At 38.4% G+C, this 19,669-nt stretch overlaps 3 protein-coding genes across 7 annotated transcripts in view; 1 reads left to right on the top strand and 2 right to left on the bottom strand.

Annotated features, from left to right (window-relative positions):
• Positions 1–7,742, top strand: part of LOC134650977 (rho GDP-dissociation inhibitor 1) — a 34,496-nt gene extending 26,754 nt beyond the window's left edge. Inside the window, exon 5 of the mRNA XM_063505943.1 lies at positions 7,450–7,742. Coding sequence (XP_063362013.1) covers positions 7,450–7,649 — 200 coding nt within the window. The 3' untranslated portion in view covers positions 7,650–7,742. The remainder of the gene's footprint in view (positions 1–7,449) is intronic.
• Positions 7,743–12,136: 4,394 nt separating this feature from the next.
• Positions 12,137–16,869, bottom strand: LOC134650814 (uncharacterized). The gene is made up of 5 exons (XM_063505747.1): positions 16,766–16,869; positions 16,003–16,118; positions 14,850–15,035; positions 13,149–13,334; positions 12,137–12,270 (listed from the first exon to the last, which is right to left on the bottom strand). Exons 1-5 carry the CDS (start codon positions 16,867–16,869, stop codon positions 12,137–12,139), a joined length of 726 nt encoding a protein of 241 aa, XP_063361817.1.
• Positions 16,870–17,254: 385 nt separating this feature from the next.
• The window catches only part of LOC134650969 (uncharacterized), a 140,461-nt gene continuing 138,046 nt past the window's right edge, over positions 17,255–19,669 (bottom strand). For all 5 annotated transcript variants that reach the window (XM_063505929.1, XM_063505930.1, XM_063505931.1 and 2 more), the window contains 2 exons: positions 19,385–19,550; positions 17,255–19,148 (listed from right to left, as the gene is read on the bottom strand). In XM_063505929.1, coding sequence (XP_063361999.1) covers positions 17,638–19,148; positions 19,385–19,550 — 1,677 coding nt within the window. In that variant the 3' untranslated portion in view covers positions 17,255–17,637. The remainder of the gene's footprint in view (positions 19,149–19,384; positions 19,551–19,669) is intronic.

Genomic DNA, 19,669 nt, shown 5'->3' with positions numbered 1-19,669 from the left:
AGAAGTACGTCAATTTCACCTGGAATCGCCCAAGAGTCATCTGCTAGATGTAAATTATCAAACAGATCAGTTGCAGATTGATCAATATGACAGGTCGGTAAATCAGGCGTGATCTCATCTAAAACAAGCGCTTCGATAGTATATTGATGTTTAGGATCATATCTTGACCTAAATGTTAAGTTGACATTTCCTCGGATGGGTTGTGTTATCGTTGTTCCACCTAATCCATTTATTGACGTCACTGGGCTGCTGTGTACAGGAAGACCTAAATTCTTGCAGCACTTCAATGTAACGTAATGTTTCTGTGATCCTGGATCCAGCAGACATCTCAAAACCTTGTCCTTGCCGTTACGCCCACTAGCGAGTACCTGAGCAGTGGCGAGAATTTCCGTCAAGGGTGATGTAGTCTGTCCCGATGCCGAATGAGTACATACAGAGGCACCGTTGTCCTTTACGGATGAACTTGTGCTAGCTTCACTATCATCCTTAGATGAAGACTTGGACTCGTTGTTATTCATTGCAGGTTTTGAGTTTTCGAAGTGTAACGTTGTATGATGTTTGCCTTTACATTTACGACAAGTTTTCTTCGAGGAACATTTCGATGCAGTATGATGCGTGTTCAGACAATTAGTGCACGCGTGAGTTTCCTTAACGAAATTAAATTTTTCGTTAGGCGTGAGTTTCATGAAATTATTGCAATTATAAAGTTGCGAGTGATCATTACTCTTGCACATAGCACATGAACTTCCGTTGTCATGCCCTTGCGTGCTAACATACGCTTGGGGCGTGCGAGGGAGGGGAGCTCGCACGCTGCTAGTGTTGGCAGCGGAGCCGCTTTCAGCCTTAGTTGGCGTTCGTTGCGATGTCCGATATAAAATCTTCACTTGTTCCCTAACGAAACAAATGAATTCGTCATATGTAGGCATTGTAGAAGAATTCCGAATAGACATCTCGAAATTCTTTGTGGTATCTGAATCTAATAACTTAAGACCCAGGTGAATGAAAATAAAGTCACTTAAGTTTTCGAGCTTGAGTTGTCTTATTGCTGAAATAGTAGCAGCAAACGAATCAATTATTTTTTCTAAATTAGATGCCGAAGGACCGTTGATGTTGACAGGTTTCATCGAAAACAGCTGGTTTAAATATGACGTAGCTAATGCGCGTTTATCATCATATTTCGCGATCAATGCTTCCCAAACTGTGTTGTAATTTTCTGCGGCAGGTATAACTCCCGCACAGATCGACTTTGCCTTTCCTGTCAAATGACTAAACAAATAATGAACACGCTCAGAATCCGTAAGTTTTTTATTCTCATGTATGACACGCTTAAATGTTTCATAAAAGAATGGGAAGTTTTGAATATCTCCATCGAAAGAAGGAAGTTCAATCCGAGGGATTTTAATGGAGTCGTCCTTACATGAATGGCTCGAATCCCTGGATGTCGAAGGGCTCGGAGCAGGTGCATCAATTTTTGAAATTTGACATTTTATTACGCAGTAGAGATCTTCAAACGCATTCATTGCGTTGTAGTTGACGATGTACTCCGGGTCCAACTCCAAGTTCAGAAGATTGACTTCATCCATCAACTCTATAAATTCTTTTCTCAGTTGATCGACCAATCGAGCTTGCGCGATGAACTGCGAGAAAGCCTTCTTGTCACTGCTTAACTTTGGAATCATGTCATAAATATTTTGTAAACGCATGAAACATTGAGCACGTTTTGCTTCCGCGAGCTTAAGTCGCGTTGCCATGGTTACCTAGTTATTACTATGACAGCACGAAAAAATATGAACAATTTGTGCTAAGATGCACAAATAATTATAAATTATATTCAACTTGTATAATACCTTAATGCAAGTCGAAGGAAAATGAAGTAAATACGAACGTTCCGCTTGTATAATACCTTAATACAAGTGTAACCTTCGCAATAGGCTAATTACAGTTTATGAAAAACTGAGGCTTTTAGGAATAATTTACCCGTAGCTTTCAGTTTAGTTGAGTGTATTTAGTAACTTAAAATACACTGAAATTATATAACGAAAATGGCATGCAGAAAATGTTCCGTGAAAATTATGTCACAATATGACAGTTATAAAATACGAAATTTATTTGTAACGCATTTATAAGGTAGCGTGATGAATAATCCCACACGCTACGCGTAAATGAAATATTAAATAAAATAACAGACAATAAAAATAAATTAGTTTACTGACCGTACTTTGAAATAGAATTATGACGGGAACATTTTTTTGAAAATTAAGAAACCGAAAGGAAATCCGAAATTATATTTTGTACCTACGCGATTCAGTGAGCAACAAGGTTATTATGTAATATTTTTAAAGGTAAATTTGGAATCCGGTTCAAAGGCCAAAAATGGGGGTGCGGAATAACTCCCGCACAGATCGACTAGAAACTACACTGGGGTACATCATACTAGGCGATGCTCCCGCAGTTAACGCTTCCTACTCAGCAGCTGGGTATTTTACTTCGGTTGATGTCGGAAATTTAATGCAAAAATTCTGGGAAATTGAAGATTTGGATGGAGGAGTGATTCATAGTCCAGACGAGAAAAAAGCTGAAGATATTTTCAAGAATACAATCAATCGTTTGGAAGACGGACGTTATGAAGTAGCACTTCCGTTTAATTTAATTTTTAAAGGTAAATTTGGAATCCGGTTCGAAGGACCAAAAAATGGGGATGCGGAAAAACTTACATGCACTGGTTCTGCGTTTTCCTCCTTATAGAGTCTCCAGTCTCCACTGATTCGGCGGCACTTTATTTTGTTGTATGTATACTTAATTATAGGGATCCCTTTGGTTTCATTTTCTTCAACACACAATATATCGAATCGAGTTTTATTTTACATGTATTGATGTGACATGTGACATTTTTTTCTCTTTTTATTATCGCCTTGCCGTCTATATTGAAAACCCGACAAGGAGGTCAGAATTCATAGGTTAAGTATTTAATACGTGGCGCAAACACCGAGTGTTCGTTTTCACGGTACCTAAACGAGTTTTTTGCGTGTTTCTCGCAAGTTCAATAAGTAACAAGTCTATTAAAAAAATTAAATAAAAAAATCGAATTAAGACGGGTTTAGTATCCAGTATCATGTTATTAATCACTTTTTGTGTAAAGCGCCTGCATGATTTGTGTGCGCCTGAACTGCCTGCAATGAAGATGTAATATTGCTATTAAAAATGAGCAGGCGTCTATATATATTTTTATTCAATTCCATATTTCTCTTTAACCGCTCTCTGAATTTGATTGTGCTTCATACATGTGGAAGCACATTGCGAGCACTAACCTTAGGCAGTACTTTCACCCTTGAGCAGGCAGCCGTTGGCTAGATCTGGAAATGCACCCGCCAACCTGACGTCAGGATGGCGGGCGTCATCTATTTCTTAAATATCTCTGGAGTTTAAAGAGCACATTGCTCCAATTTTGGCGCACATTTGGCACATTGCTAGCACTAACTCCTGACGTATACCGCAGCTCCATTTGTTGATGTACACCCGCCATCCTGATACACACACTTTTTACGAATTTCCCGAGGGTACCTATCTCGTTGCGAGTGGGTCTAGATTAGGAACAATCTAATTTACAAAGTGCTATAGCAATGTCATCGTATATTTTTCGATTTAGTTTTTGAACATTTCCATAACGTTTTATTTCAAACCGCAATTTTTTTCAATATTTATATACTACGTACGTGTACTAGTTTCTGCCCGCGACTTCGTCTGCGTGGGATAATGATGATTGTTAAAATCTACCTATTCCTCGGGCCGCAAAATATTTCCAAGCTAAATTTCATCTAAGTCGGTTCAGCGGTTTAAGCGTGAAGAGAGGTAACAGACAGGCATACAGAGTTACTTTCGTATTTATAATACTAGTAGGGATTTGTTTTAAACGTACCTATTTGGTGCTCATATGTTTCCGTCGACCAGGAATAAGTAGGTGAATTAAAGATTTGTAGGTTTATTACCAGACAATTTTTCAAGTATATATACTTGTCGCTATCGAATTTGCGCATTTTTGAACGCATCATATGGGGTTTATGATGGCAGTCGCTTTCGTAAAAATTAGTGCTCACGCCAGCTCCTGGGATAAGTTGCCAAGCGGACCCCAGGCTCTCATGAGCCGTGGCAAAATGACGGGACAATGCGAGGAAGTTGATGATGATATGGGATTATGATATGTGTGTAGATGAACTATCATATATGTCCTTCCTCGGGACTCAATATTGTCAATTGTCTTGTCTTTTACAAAATTTCATAGTAGGGATTCCTATTGCACTGCTGCAATGAATCGTAGAAGACCTGCATGTGCGGGGGATATCCGGTCTACAATCGATTGAGGACAAGGTCGGCTAATAATTTTAGGTTATACTTTTAGAGCTGTTATCTAATGCCTGGTTCAACTGAATATTTATTTAACACATTCATTGCCACTCAGCCAAACAAGACATCCGCGCCAGGCCACAAAAAAATCTTCATATAGAGCTGTAGTACCACGATCCCGACTTTTGGGTCATCCGGCCTGGGAACGAAATCATAAAATACCCGATAGTCGAGTTTTCGGCACTGAATGTGTTTTGACACCACTTTGCATTATGATACGTTGTAACTTATAGGTCTCAGGGTCAAATAGGAGTGCAATTTCCATGGTTGTTAGGCGATATCTTGAGTATTATTTATCCAAAATTCATTTTAGTTCAAATAATTACCTGGTTTTAGTTAAAATATACAAGGGCAGATCCAGAAGTGAAAGTTGAGGACACTTCGGAACGAATGTTGACGAAATACAATTTGCATATATTGCAAGTAAGTTTCTCGAGTGATCGATGAAATTTATATTGCGTCAACAACAATTGTGTTTTCGTAGTAAGTTTAAGTTTTAGTGGGGCGAGTTGAATGCCTAATCGGATTAAAATTATTATTAAACTACCTTACCCGTAACTTAGTAGTAGTAGTAGCCCAAAATATGGCGACGATTTCAGCGAAAATCAGGATCATATTAGGCCATGTGTGATATATATTTACTTCACCTTTAATTCTGTGATTTTTTTCTTATTTATAAATAAAATGAACTCTCAGCTATATTAAAATGAGGCGTAAAACTATCAAAAGACTGATAAGTTAGTTGCAAAAGCGCTCAGACGCTCCTAATTTTTAACAAGCTTTTATTAGGTCGAGACCTGTATGTAACTATGTAATGGAATTAAAGGTAACTAATTTAACCATCTTCCAAGGATCGTAGCGTCATGAAAATTGGCAGCTATATGTAGTTCTGATGACAATACAAAAATATGATGGTACTGTCGAACTGATCTGACGATGGAGACAGGAGGTGGCCATAGGAACTCTGTGATGAAACAACGCAACCTAATTGTGTTAGGGGTTTTTAGTTTGTCTTGTCTCGATGAGTATTAGTTGTCTGTCGTAAGAAAAGTACAGTCAGCGATAAAAGCTTGTACCAAAAATGAAATTTTTGCCAAAAACTTATTTATATGGTAACAATTGCTTACCCTATTCAGTATTGTCACTCTTGTGACCTATTTAAGAGACTGGTTTTTACCCCAATGTTTTATAGTTCGACCTATGAACTATTATGTTATACATTTACTATTCATATCATTAACATATACCTTTATTGTTCCACGCTCCTTCGGACAGTGGCCGGTACGTACCTCTTGGTATTGATTCATGCGCATGTAATGCACATTCCATGCATATAGTTAGTCTGTATGTAGACAAGACATAGCATGACATTGCGCTACCCTTTCTTGGTGTATTGTTTTATGCTCCTGAGTACATGGTATAAGATCGATTTTTCGCCCCCGAGCAAATTTCATCGAATCGTTAGAGCCGTTCCCGAGATCCCCGAAATATATATAGGTACACATAAATAAATATACAAGAATTGCTCGTTTAAAGGTATTAGATAGATTAGATACGACGGTGTCGTCTAACAGTGGTTTTCGTATTTGTGTTATTTTGCTACATAAAGGGTAGAAATAACATGAACGGACTGATTTAATATCCAATTTTACATTCAGATTGGGACCGCAAAGTACCTAACAAACCGCACCTTAACCACGTAGGGCCCACGGTCCTACCCGTGGTACTAATTAAATCCAAATGGAAAAGTACTTCAGTGCAGTTTGTAAAGATGTAAAGAAAGTAAGACCTGCCATATAATTTGAAACGATTAGCCTTAAACACCACACCACACCACTACACCATATCTACTACACTTGTATACCAACATCCTCATTCATAAAAAAACTGAAGACTTGAAAACTTGCTAAAAACACAAATGACAGACATCTCTGAATAACGCCATTAAATTGTAAATACAGTTTGTCAAAGGACTGTCTCATCTATGTATTCTATGTAATTAACTGGTTTGGTTTGACGTAAATAAATATATTTTTCTTTTTTTCTTTCTAAAGATTATCAGTAATCAGGAGGTTACTTAAGATTATGTCTCTTTTGATCCAGTAGTAGAAAAACATGTTGCAAGATTTCCGGCACCGATAGTACTCGGTCGTAATTTAGTCACATCACATCGCGTGGCGACACGGCCGTGTCATCGTCACCCTGACTCATGCTTATCGCATGTGATTGTATGCAATTATACCTATTGGCTACACTTAGGGCTACCATCAAATTTTAATCTCGAGCGTCCCACGATCCTAATACCTATAGGTACATTTTCGCTTGGCGTAGAAAGGCCAAACTACCAACTCTTGACATTTTCTCAGTTATTATCTCCGGTAGATTAGATGTCAATTCTAATAACGCCTGATATTATTAACACATTCATTGTCACCCAGGCAAACAAGACATCCGCGCCAGGTTACAAAAATTTTGTCGTCGTCCGGCCTGGGAATGAAGTCATAAAACACCCGATAGTCGGGTTTTCGGCACTGAATGTGTTAATATCAATATCCTGATATAACATGATATAACACAACCTGATATACAATACAACGTTTGAAAGTGAACACCCTGAGGGGCTAAGATGGCCGGCTCTTTATCATTTGTCGCCATGTCAGTCACGTTCTAACAAGTATGTGCGAAATATGGGCGAAAGTGAACATGACAGGTGATAAAAACGCGACCATGATACCGCTGCAGCTCTGTGGAACGACGCCATACTTGTAGATTGCGGATGGACATGAGAATTTTCTCCTTTATGGTGATAATTGTTTATGGTATCGAATCTTAAAATTTGGTTGGTATATATCTTGAACAGATTCCCAAGATCCTTACTAAAATTCATAGATTTGTGTTAGCGCAATAAAAAGTTATCGTCGAAAACAGAACATTTTCATATCCAATCACAAATATGGCATCTTTCCACTGTGCTTTGTACTCCGAAGCAGCAGTATCATCATTTTCCAATATTAATTTTGACTCAACTTTATATGTTTTCTATTTCAGTGGACAAAATGACCCACATGGTCGGCTCGTACCCCCCAAAAACCGAGATCCAATCGTACACCACGCCCCCCGAAGACGCGCCGTCCGGCATGATGGCGCGAGGGTCCTACACCGTCAACAGCCTGTTCACGGACGACGACAAAAACGTGCACCTGCAGTGGGAGTGGAGCTTCGAAATCAAGAAGGACTGGAAGGACTAAGCTTGGTAAGAGACTGGATTGAAGTGCCATTGGGATTGTGGTTCGATTTTTATTTTGAAATGGGACGGGAGATCCGGTTACAAAAATCTATGGAATTATATCATCCTGAGACTAAATGTAGGTACATTATAATATACATATTCGTGCAATCTAATTTGAACCTATCATGTACCAGATAAAGTAGCATTTCTTTTGTTTCGTTGCTTTTTAAAACAAACTAAATTCGTCCTGATTTACTTATAGAATAAGGTTCAAATTAAAAAATATATAACTTTATATGGTGGGTCTTACGAGGCTATACTTACACAAAAGTAATAATAAGAATGCCTATGGTTGCGATTCCTGTTATCTTGATTTGAGTATATCAGTGATGTAATACATAGTATTCCAATTGTCATGTAGTCAGGCGAGCATTTTCTATTGTTCCATGTAACTGTGAAATCCTTGTAGCGTTCATACTAGGACAAAGGCTACCATTTCTATCAAATTACAAAAAAAGTGACCGCAGTGTCCAATTGCCTTGCCTGTAAAAGTGCTTATTTGAATATGTAGGCATGTAAACAAATGGATTATAATGGTATTTTGTCCAAAATTATGGCATTTTATATATACTCTTAGTTGTATTTACTCTCCCGTTCTCCTCTAAGCCAAGAAATTCCAATTTTAAATTATACTCAGTATAAAATGTTAGACATAATATACTTAAGTTTCCCTCATGTTACTTTCAATTGCCAATTGGATACATACTTCTAACTCTAACAATCCAGTACCCGACTCTTAGGCGGTCTTTACTCAGATGCGGATTCGCACGCCGCTCCGATGTCCGAGCGGGACATCGCTATTTACGCGCATAGCGCTGTCACGCTCATACACCAGAGCGGCGTGCAAATTCGCATAAGTGAGATAACCGCGTTAGACTTGTGTCGTTAAAGGTGGCTGACTGAAATATTAAATATTGACAAACTTAGTATTTAAGAGTCACTGGGTATAGGTATATCAATATTTCATTTATTTTCTACTCTAGAAATTAAAAATTATATCAAATTTCATTTAGGCCTGTTTTGAACAAATAAAAATAAACATAGAGTTGGAAATTTAGTAACATTTGGTCAAATCAACACTTAGTATTAACTATTAATCCCTATTGAAAACCAGATATCGTACCCTCACTAAGCTAAAGTGTTTAAGAAAGCTTTGGATTCGCTTGTACCTTTTTGATAGTACCTTTATACTTTTTCAATAATAATATACAAAAATAAATATATATGACATTTTCCCTAATTTCTGTAGATCATACATGAGCCTTAATGAAACCATTATTAGTGTATGTAAAATTAAAAGTAGATTACGAAGAATCCTACAATATTTTTGTACCTATTAGATACCTACATTCAAATACTCATACCCTAGTATTAGGAGTATAAAAGATCGATATATATATGCAATGTATTTACTTATCGTTTATTAGAATATACTCGGCTAGTAAATGCTATAAAATACAATAAAAGTGTTGTTTACAATATAAAGTAATAATGAAACAAATCCCTATTAAAAAACAATCAGATAGCTATTACGTTTTGCTAGCTGGGTCATCACAATATTACTTTAATTATTATCGTATATACAAGTATTGTAGAATAAACATAGTATACAAATTTTAGTAGTCAGCCCACTCGCTAGCGACACAATATGCTATCAACTAGCATTCCTTGTAAAAAGCATTTCAAGCCAAGCTGCAAGCTAGTCTATGCATGATGGTACAGTCAAGGCATAGAGAAATAAGTAAGATAAGAGTGCTCGCTCCATACATCAGTTCAGACTATTAATTTCAGTGTCTACATCTAGCATCGAGTAGCGGAACTATCAGTACTGCTACTTGACAATAGATGTAGCAGTACTGATAGTTCCGCTACTCGATGCTAGATGCTAATAGTCTTTTTGGTACTAAAACTGATGTATGGAGTGAGCACTCTATGTATTTTTTTCTCTATGGTCAAGGAAATAATGTCAGGACTGACGTATGAATGGATAAACTAGGGGTGTAAGAACGTTATTTTTTCGACTGTACTTGTATGCGGCAATACGTTGTCTCGAAAGTTATTGACGGTATATATTCGATTATCGGTGTTCTGTGTAAGCGTACAAATTGCTTACTGTAGTTGCTTTAAAGCAAATAAAATACTTGTGTCTATCTTAATCTGTCAGCTCCCAGTGGCTCATATATGAGCCAGAACGCTTATGGGTGACGTCATATCGTGGGATTGGACAGGTAACTACTTTTTTACTAAGTATTGGACAATTTATTCAGTAAACAAAATAAATTGTATCGTTTGGTGCTTACACAGTTCACCAAAAATGTAGTGTTAAACGTATATAAGAACATTGGTGCACCAAAAAAGCTATATTTTAGTAATTCACAGTGCTTAATTCTAACGCAAATCAGTGCCAGTTAATGTTAATCATGGCAATAATTATGAAAGTATTAAAGTATGGAAGGGGTTAAGAATTACTAAAGAAACTAGCGTATAGGATGAATCATTTTTAACACATTCAGTGCCGAAAACCCGACTAGGTATCGGGTATTTTATGATTTCGTTCCCAGGCCGGACGACCCGATACGGATCGTGGTACTACAGCTTTATATGACGAAATTTTTGTAGCCTGGCGCGGATGTCTTGTTTGGCTGGGTGGCAATGAATGTGTTAAGGCACGACGCCATTGGTCTCCTAAATCAACATGTCTCCCTTTCTTTAATTGTGGAGTAGATTTTGCAGTACCCATTTTGTACATCAATATACGCTAGTATCTGTAATTCTTATAAGCCGGAGGTTTTCTTAATATTAGACCTTAAGTGTTTGCAATAAAGTGTATTTTCATTGGAGAGGCTGGTCACTCTGCAATAATTTCTCAATCTTTCGTAGCTTGAGATGTACATGTGACAGTAGCTCTTCTCTTCTAAATTAGAATTTCTTCATATAGGTACTTATAACGCTCGAGGCCCAGTTAAACTACTGTTTTACACGCTGTTCCTATGACTTAAGGTTTGCTCAGCTTTTTTTTTACTTTACATTTAATAATAATAATTTTGGTCTTCCGAAATGTTTGCTGTTTACAGTATTAACACCTTTAGTCTGGGCCTCGAGATTAACAAAATACTAAAGAGGGTGCTCTACTGTAAAACATTCTGGTCTTAAATATACAATAAAATAACTTCTTCGCAACTCAATTTCATGATTTTTTACTATTTGTATTGTAATGATACAAATGATGATTATGAAATCAAATCGTAATTTAGTAAAAAGTGATAAGGAAGTATTTTCATTTTTCATTATTAGTATATTAATAGTAACGGTTACCGGTGGCGTTCGTTTCATAGTTAAACAGTAACTCAACTATCAATACAAATTAAATTGAAATTGACCGCAAGTGTAAAACTTAAACTTAAATAATTCAATTGTCAAATCCCTATAAACATTCTGAAGTACTTCTTATAGCTAACTGCCATATGTTTTAACTTGCTGCCTATCTCAAAACGAACGCCACTGTTTGTAACATCCTTTTGCTATTTACACGGTCAATATGCTTCTATGACCCAATGCTTGATTCCCTTTAGGATGGACGCAAGTATCGACACGTTGTTATCTGTATACCTACTCTAATAGTGTCTTAGAAAGACCGTGACACAATAAGTGTAAGGCCTGAGTGGACGCTCGAGTTTGGCGTGCAGCGGGGCGGGGCGTGCGGCGTGCATTTTAAACAAATGCAAACGTATAGGAGCGGCCTTAGTGCACGCTGCTCACATCACTTGTGAGCCCGACGCCACGCTGCACGCCCCGCCGAACGCTCCGCTTCGAGCGTCCACTCAGGCCTCACACTAAGAGGCATATTGCGAACCACTTCGTTCGTCTATTTTCCTTCATTGCCCGAATATGCCGAGCCATCACGATATCGTACCGAAATTATCGTCCATACCTTTTGACATTTATTTTTTTAGATGATTTAAATGACTCTTTAGACTAGATGTGGGATCACTTACTTCTTTGTAGAGTGTCTATTTTCAAATGTTGGGTCTATTCTTAGTTTGTGCTATATTTTTTACGATTTTTATTTGTTACTTTACTGTAATAATGGAATATTTCAATAGATGTGTAAAGTTTTATGGAATGTAATAGTTTGGCCAAAAATAAAGCTTATTTATTCAATTTGAAATGTTTCATTTGATACCCTTTTTACCCTTAGCCGCCCACAAACTAAAACTTGTCAAAACAAAGACTCAATACACAATGGAAGACCTTTTTATAAGCGTCTGGGGGTTAGACGTAATATTTCATTTCATTTATTTGCACACATGGACAACGTATTTGTTTACACCGTTATATGTACCCAGGACCCAGGAGGTTAAGGCAAAAAAAAGGCTTACTAAAACTTTAGGTATTAATTATCCTGGGTTAGGTGTAAATTTCTGGTTTATGGGTGTCTATGGATATTTAGTGAGGTCGAGGAGCGACGATTATCTCCACTTTATCTTGGCGGCGGCGCGGGCAGAAGGCGGTGAAGCGGCACGGCACGAAATTCCCATCTAGAACCTTCATGGGCGAAACCAACGCCATGCAGCCCTTTTCTAGAATAGAACACAAGAACTTGTTGATTGAAATAAAAAAAAATAAAAAAATGCAATTTATTATACTTATAATAAGAAAATTAACAAATTTACATTAAAAATACATTAAAGTTAACTATAAACTAAATTAAAACTAAACTCAACAAGGCCATAACTCAGTCAAACAACTCGTCCCGCGCCCTTCCAGACGCAAAGGTGCCCATCACGCTCGCCGCATTGCCACGTTGAACCGCGATGGACAGCCTCTGCATCATGAAAGACCCGGAACGAGGGTCATGACCTCTCTCCCTTAAACGCTGCCCCAATTCACCCAAGAAAATTTTGGCCTCAGCATTTTTTGATTTAAATTAACACGATTTTCACTCATAATACGGGACTTAATCGCGTACTACAGTTGCCATCAGATATATCGGAGCCGCCAAGGTGCTCACAAATGTCTGAACACCCCTATAGTTAAGGCGCTAATGTTCAGATATTTTGAGAGTTGCGGCCTCTCCGATATAGGTATATTGCTGATGGCCTGACGTTTCGAACGTAACGTTAGTACGTTCGTGGTCACAATAAGTAGAGAGGTAGGTAAATATTTTTTTTAACTGTTTTCAATAAAAAGACGTCAAGATTATTTTACCCTTTTCGAATGCTAAAAAAACGAATTATAGCCTCTATGTACATTACAATGTACATATTCGTTGCAATCTAATTATAATCTTTCATGAATTAAATAAAGTAGCATTTATTTTCATTCATTTTCGATTTATTGTGCTTTCTCAGACAAGCGAAATTGATCCCAATTTACTATATAGCAAGGTTCTAATTAAAAATAGGTCAACTTTGTACAGAGCGCCTTAAGAGGATAGAGTATTAGGTACTTTACTCGCCTGGTAAGTTCCTCCTCGCATCCACATTTTCTATCATGTAAACGCCACTTTTGCCAAACAGAGCCGATACAGTCTTAGCCGTCGCATTCCGTGTCTCCTCCGACTCCAGACTGGGTGTGTCTGTGGCTACACCCACCACGTGGCTCAGGTTGACTGCTATCCACGCCGCCAGACCGAAGCTGATTCCTGCACGGTTAGCATGGTCACCATTGACGTAGGTAGGTACATATATCTCAGGACGAGCCTTATGGGCATTAAAATGGTACTAGTTCAGCGGTGTCATTCACGAATTCGAGCCAATCGTGCAGTGTAACGGAACTAATTGCGACCAATCGCCCGCGTCATGCGAACTTGTCAACCAATCGCGTTGTAGCGGTGTCCCCATTCTTATTGCCCGTAAGGCCAGTCCTAAGACATACGTCAATGATGGTCGCATATTTATCACCTGTCGTGTCATGCGTCGCTTTCGTACGTGCGAAACAGACAGAGACGGAGAACGAGACAGACAACCTACTGAAATGTTTAATGTGAAAGCGCTGCAAAATAAGTCATTCATAAATTACGTCCACGAATTTTAAGGATTTGACCACTCCCTCTTTGTCAAACCCACATTTGGCAAACCCGTCCCCCTGGTGTGGCTATGAATTTGGTTTAATAAATATTTAAAATTAAAAACTTTTCATTAAAAAATTTTTTTGTAAACGCAATAATTGCAAATGTTACCTATAGGTAACATGCAAGCATGCAACCGATTGGAAATAAAATTAAGTAAGTCCATGAAAAACAAGTGCGAGCCGGACTCGCCCACCAAGAGTTCCGTACTTTTCAGTATTTGTTGTTATAGCGGAAACAGAAAAAATTCTTACATCATCTGTGAAAATTTCAACTGACATGGTTCATGAGATACAGCCTGGTGACAGACAGACGGACAGTGCAGTCTTAGTAATGGGTCCCGTTTTTACCCTAACATAATTATGGCGCAGTACAGCGCCATCTCTTTGGATGTCAAACTAAAGGGCACGTTTTTTTCTAAGTGTAAGGCCTGAGTGGGCGTGCAGTGGTGCAGCGTGGCGTCGGGCTCACAAGTAATTTGAGCAGCGTGTACTAAGGCTGCTCCTATACGCTTGCATTTCTTTAAGAGCCAACAGGAGTGGTCATTTCTCCATACAAACGTACTCGACTGTTTCCTCCGCGGGTTTTAAAGCTAGAGCAATGATTTTTTCAACACAGATTAATATTATCAATATCTGTGTCGGACCGTTTTGCTTTTTTTGATATTTTTGTTTTTTAAGGCGCTAGAGCCCTTCAAAAATGGCCTAATTGACTATGCCGCAATGAGAGTCGTGCTATTCAAAACTGACATTAATTAGTCAAAAAAGCAAAACGGTCCGACACAGATAATGTCATAATCATTTAGATTTGCAAATTTGGTTACGATTGGTTAAGTTTTGGAGGAGGAAACAGTCGAGTATGAAACCTCGATTTTTGATATTTTTGCTCAGGATTTTTCGCCTTGTCCTTATCGCACTAGTTTTAGGAGCCGCTTCCGTTAGGGAGACGGGTATATTTACCTAAAATATTTAAATCTTAGCTCCTGTTGGCTCTTAACATGCACGCCGCACGCCTCGCCCCGCTGCACGCCCAACTCGAGCGTCCACTCAGGCCTTACACTTAGAATCAATTCACTTTGCCAAAACTCACCAGGCATCTGACAGTAACATTTGTAATTCAGACCATACGACGGGTGATCGGCCCATCCAAACTTGAACAAGAGAAGAGTGGGCCGAAATGGTCCCTGTTCCACGGTGAGCCAGCGGCGAGCGTCGTCCAGAGTAAGCACGAAATTTGGATCGCTTTTCGTGAGGGAACTTATGTCTATGACTATGACTGGAAAAATGGAAGATAGAAATCAACGAAGGTTGAGGTAAATCGTTAGGCCTGAGATACACTTGTAAGTTAGATGTTAGAATGAGATAACGATATTCATTTCTCATTTTGTAGTATAGCTGTGTCCCTCCTTAAAGACGTAAGTAAAACTTACATCTTAGTATATGTATTACTTTCATCTCCAAACATAAACATGTCATTTACTTAGGTAGGTAACCTAGCTTAAAGTACTCACTTTTAAGGTTTAAAGTGAGTTAAAAAGAACAGCGCCGGAAAGTCATAAAAATTTAAAGCACCAAAAGCAACTCTACACTAGACTCGATCTATTCTTGAAATTTTGGTAGACAAAGTGTAAGTGTAAGGCCTGAGTGGAAGCTTGAGTTGGGCGTGCAGCGGGGCGGGGCGTGCGGCGTGCATGTTAAACAAATGCAAACGTATAGGAGCGGCCTTAGTGCACGCTGCTCAAATCAGTTGTGAGCCCGACGCCACACTGCATGCCCCGCCGTACGCTTAAAGCTTTGGTTTCCTCCGATAGCAGTGCAGTCATATAGCGGCCGTCTCCATACAAATACTACGACATCCATATTTAGCCGTATTATTTAGTATGGAGACGGCCGCTATATGATGGCACCGTGCACGCCGCACGCCCCGCCCCGCTGCACGCCCAACTCGAGCGTCCACTCAGGCCTTACACTTACACTAAAGCAATTGTTTACCGACTTTGCCTATTGTTTTTATTCCGGCATTCAAAAAATATGTCTGCGGCCACGACCAATACCAAATAAGTATACTTATGAAAAATATCGTGGCAATTAGACAGTCGCAGCGCAGACGTGTTTTCAGAGAATGAGCCTGGACGCTTCAAGTATGGGATCTTTAGCCTTGTCCAGGTAAGGTAAAATAAACAGTTACAGAAATACCACTTCGTTATTTCGTTGTTCTAATACTAAATATTAAATCAACTTACGCCTGGTCAGCAACTTCTGAACGGGTATAGCTCCTGGCTTTAAGGCATTCCACCCGAAGTATTGATAGTGAATGGCAGTGCCCATTTCGGGGAAACCGCAGTTGAAGCAGAGCTGCCTGGAAATTGATTAGAGGGGAAACTGGGCTGCTTGTTTCATAGTTATAGTTGGTCAAACCAATTTGTCAGTAAGAACCGGGAAAACTATACTTACTCATATTTTTCTTTTGGGTGCTAATACTGGTGACACAGACAAAGGTAGTATGATTCTCACTGTTTATGTTTGAAACGAGACAGTCCTTTGACAAACTATACATATATATATACTTACGACCACAGGCCAACACTCTCTTAGTGTCAAAGAGGAACGCTACAGTGTGTGCGCGTGCTACGGTGGTCGAGAGCAAAAGAAGGAAATTATAAATTGGAAAATAGCCATCTAGCATCTAGTTCTAGGCGTCTAAGTAAGTAGGTAGGTACTGTTGGTAGAGGATATAGGCGCGGCCAATCAGGGGCGACTTCTGTAGGAAGCTCGTACTTACTCGTACGAATCAAAATTGGCACACATAAATCAAATAGGGTAACTTAATGGGTCTAACATTAATAAAATAAGAAATGAAATAAATGATTAAATGAGATTAAAATACGCCGCTGGTTGCAGCAGCATCAAAATGATCTTAACGTGACTTTATTGTTAAGAACTATTGCTGCTGACTGTAAGTACCTAAATATAAATGTAGATTAGTTTTATAGGTATTTGTCTTACCATTGTTTAAGTTGCGTTGTATTAATCTCTTCGTAAATGTTCAGCATGTCTTTCCACACAACAGGGTGCGTGAGGTCGAATATATCTACATTAGGGTTTCTCATCTGACCGGTCACTCCTTCGCCGAATAACCTCAAAAAAATAACCAGAAGAACCTTCGTGTTCATCTGTAGATGGCGTATTAACTACTGATCAGTATAGTATGAATGTAATCCGTATTTATACTTACCTAATATATAAAACATTCCGTTTCAACGTGTTTTGGTTTGATTGTCTATTGTTTTCTTTGATAAATAAACATTGCAGTTGTAAGTAAACATATTGTGTTGTTTTACGTTTGTTTACGTTTTTTTTCTCAATGACTCGACGTCACTAGAATTTTAGTGAGGATGAATTGAAATCTGATGGAGCAAATTATATGTAGAATTTAAATCATAATACTTTTTAATTACTGCTGGATTTTATAGGAAAGCATAAAATAAGAAGAGATAGTTTCATCAAACACTTTTAATATGTTAATGTTAACATAGCAATAACCTTAACTTATAAATAAGTACATTTAAGAAAGAATAAAAAAAATAGATAAACATCCAAAGATTTCAGAAGTATCTGAACAATTTTGAGAAATATACAAAGAAAGAAAGATGTTACAAAAAATTTGATCGCAATGAAAGTTTTGTGATCTTAAGCCAATTTTGCTTACATACAAAATTACCAAGATTCCACTAAATCGCAAGACTTATTTTACATTATACCTACATCGAGACCCCTTAATCGACACTCCCAATACGGGTATATATTGCACTAGTCAAAGTAGGTACACAAATCTTAAAATAATCGTTGGTTTTGAGTACAAATAAAATATAGAAGTTTCAATATAATCCTGAAGGCACATCTGCCAGCTTGTGAATGCCATAACCAGAAGACCCCATAGGGGACAAAGTCCGCTTTAAATCAGAATGGCTGTGTGTTCCAGTCATTACTAGACTAGTCATGCTTGCTGGTGCATCTCTCATGATGTGGGGCCCAGAATAGAACCCTGCGTTAACATGACCACGCTTCATAAGAAACGAGTTATTATATGACGACGCGTTTTCAAAGGACCCAGTACTCAGTTTGGGATGCGGCAGGTAAAATTTCTGCGGAGAATCAGGCTTATTGATTGGCTCATCCTTTTTGCTCGACGATTTTGAATCGTATCTCGGGTTAACAGCGTTTCTTTTGCTATTCGATCTCGTCACTGGAATCAAGGGGCTTTCTTTGCCAGCGTCGCTACTGGTTCTTGAGCAGGATCTCTGTCTCCTCTCGTAAGGCCACACTGGTTTCTTCGGTTCATTCATCATTACGATATCTACCATTGAATTCAATCCTTCATCAATCCTATCCAAGCTTTTAGTCAGTTTCTTAGACTCAATCAAGCTTACTATTTCATCCACCCGACTGCACTTAGAATTAGATCTTTGAAGGGGTGTTCCAATTCCAATATGGGAATTATTCGTTTCATTATAAAACATGCTGTCAATGTACTCTCTCTGTCTAGAACCTTTTTCAGACGTTTGAAATGACCCCGTTCTTTTAACAGACGTTCTTCTGCTTTCTTCTCTGGATCTTGTTCTCGAGCGTTTTACTCTATTATCTTCTTTTTCCTTCTCAGTTATCGAGTTGAAGACAGCCCGGCATTCGTTAAAATCGAAACTTGAAACGGAGTTTTTCTTAACTATGGGATTTTGACAGCGCGAGGCGCTGAGTAAGGAATCTGAGCCTTCGTCGCTGGAGAAGTATGTATCGTCGTACAAATCAGGAGGCTTGTTATAAAGCAAACCCTGGTCAGCCGGTGGGACGAGTAAATGTATCAAGCTCTTGGCTTTTCTTGGTGGGTGCGGGAATATTTTACTCGGCACAATTTTAGACTCTTCGTCATCTTCATTACTTTCGTTTAAGAATTCTGTACTACTCGTTATCTGGATGCTGTGTTTTGTGCTTGTTATTGAATCTTCCTTCTCAAGATGTCGATGTTTCTGGCATTCCATGGCATGAACGGAGACATTGATTTCAGAAGTTTCGTTGCACCTGGACGATTTGTCGTCGTAGGTCCTGTTTTTAGCATACTGTTCAGATTCGGCGTCATTGACTATATTTCTTAGTTCCTGTATAACTTCATCTATTGTTGTTTCTTCTTCATCATCTGATGACTTTTGGATGTCATGTTTTTTCGTGGCCTCTAATTTCTTGTGCAGATTGCGCTTATTTCTCATCATATCGTAGGTTTCGTTCTTGACGTTAAATACCTCGTATACCATGGATTCTCTTTGCACATCGCCTTCAGGACTCAGAGATCTTTCTGAGGAACTTATTCCTTCATCTTCTGGGGGCGATGACTCATCTGGAATAGATAAAAGAAGCGTGTAGGTTTATAAAAGTGCTTTACAAATTAACTTAGACTACTGATAAGTAGATTTTTCCCTTTTTAAGGAATGTGAGAATCGTGATCTCTTACTTATGACAGATGTACCTAATGTATAATATTATGGTTTCTATAACACTTAGGAAAACCTTCTTCAGGTACCTATAGGTAGGTAGGTTCTTCAGGTAGTATTTGTTATTGATGTCTAAACTTACCTCTATTTTTGTGAACCGGGTTTTTTTTCTTGACCACGTAAGTCTTCTTGCGGTTGGAGTTGCCGTTCTCCGAGCGCAACGTTGACACCTCTTCTTGAAGCTCGCAGCACTTTTCCTTCAAACATTTCTCCAATGAGAGCAGGATTCCTTTTTCCTCTTGGAGAATCTGTAGAAGGTAGGTAAACAAATTATTATAAATCTCGATTGGATTCTTCTGGATCTTAGGTACAAAAGTTTTCGATTTTACAAGGTAAAGGCTGTAATAATTGTCATCGATTTTTAAAT

The sequence above is a fragment of the Cydia amplana genome, chromosome 9 (assembly GCF_948474715.1).
Source record: "Cydia amplana chromosome 9, ilCydAmpl1.1, whole genome shotgun sequence".
In the NCBI taxonomy this organism is placed as follows: domain Eukaryota; kingdom Metazoa; phylum Arthropoda; class Insecta; order Lepidoptera; family Tortricidae; genus Cydia; species Cydia amplana.
The sequence above is the reverse complement of the archived record's forward strand: the minus strand, read 5'-3'. Positions and strand labels throughout refer to the sequence as shown.

Coding starts and splice junctions, on each gene's coding strand:
- LOC134650814 (XM_063505747.1), bottom strand. CDS start 16,869: ATGAGAAACCCTAATGTAGATATATTCGACCTCACGCACCCTGTTGTG. Junction 16,119..16,765: donor ACAACGCAACTTAAACAATG/GTAAGACAAATA, acceptor ATCAATTTCCAG/GCAGCTCTGCTTCAACTGCG. Junction 12,271..13,148: donor TGCGAGGAGGAACTTACCAG/GCGAGTAAAGTA, acceptor GTTCTATTCTAG/AAAAGGGCTGCATGGCGTTG.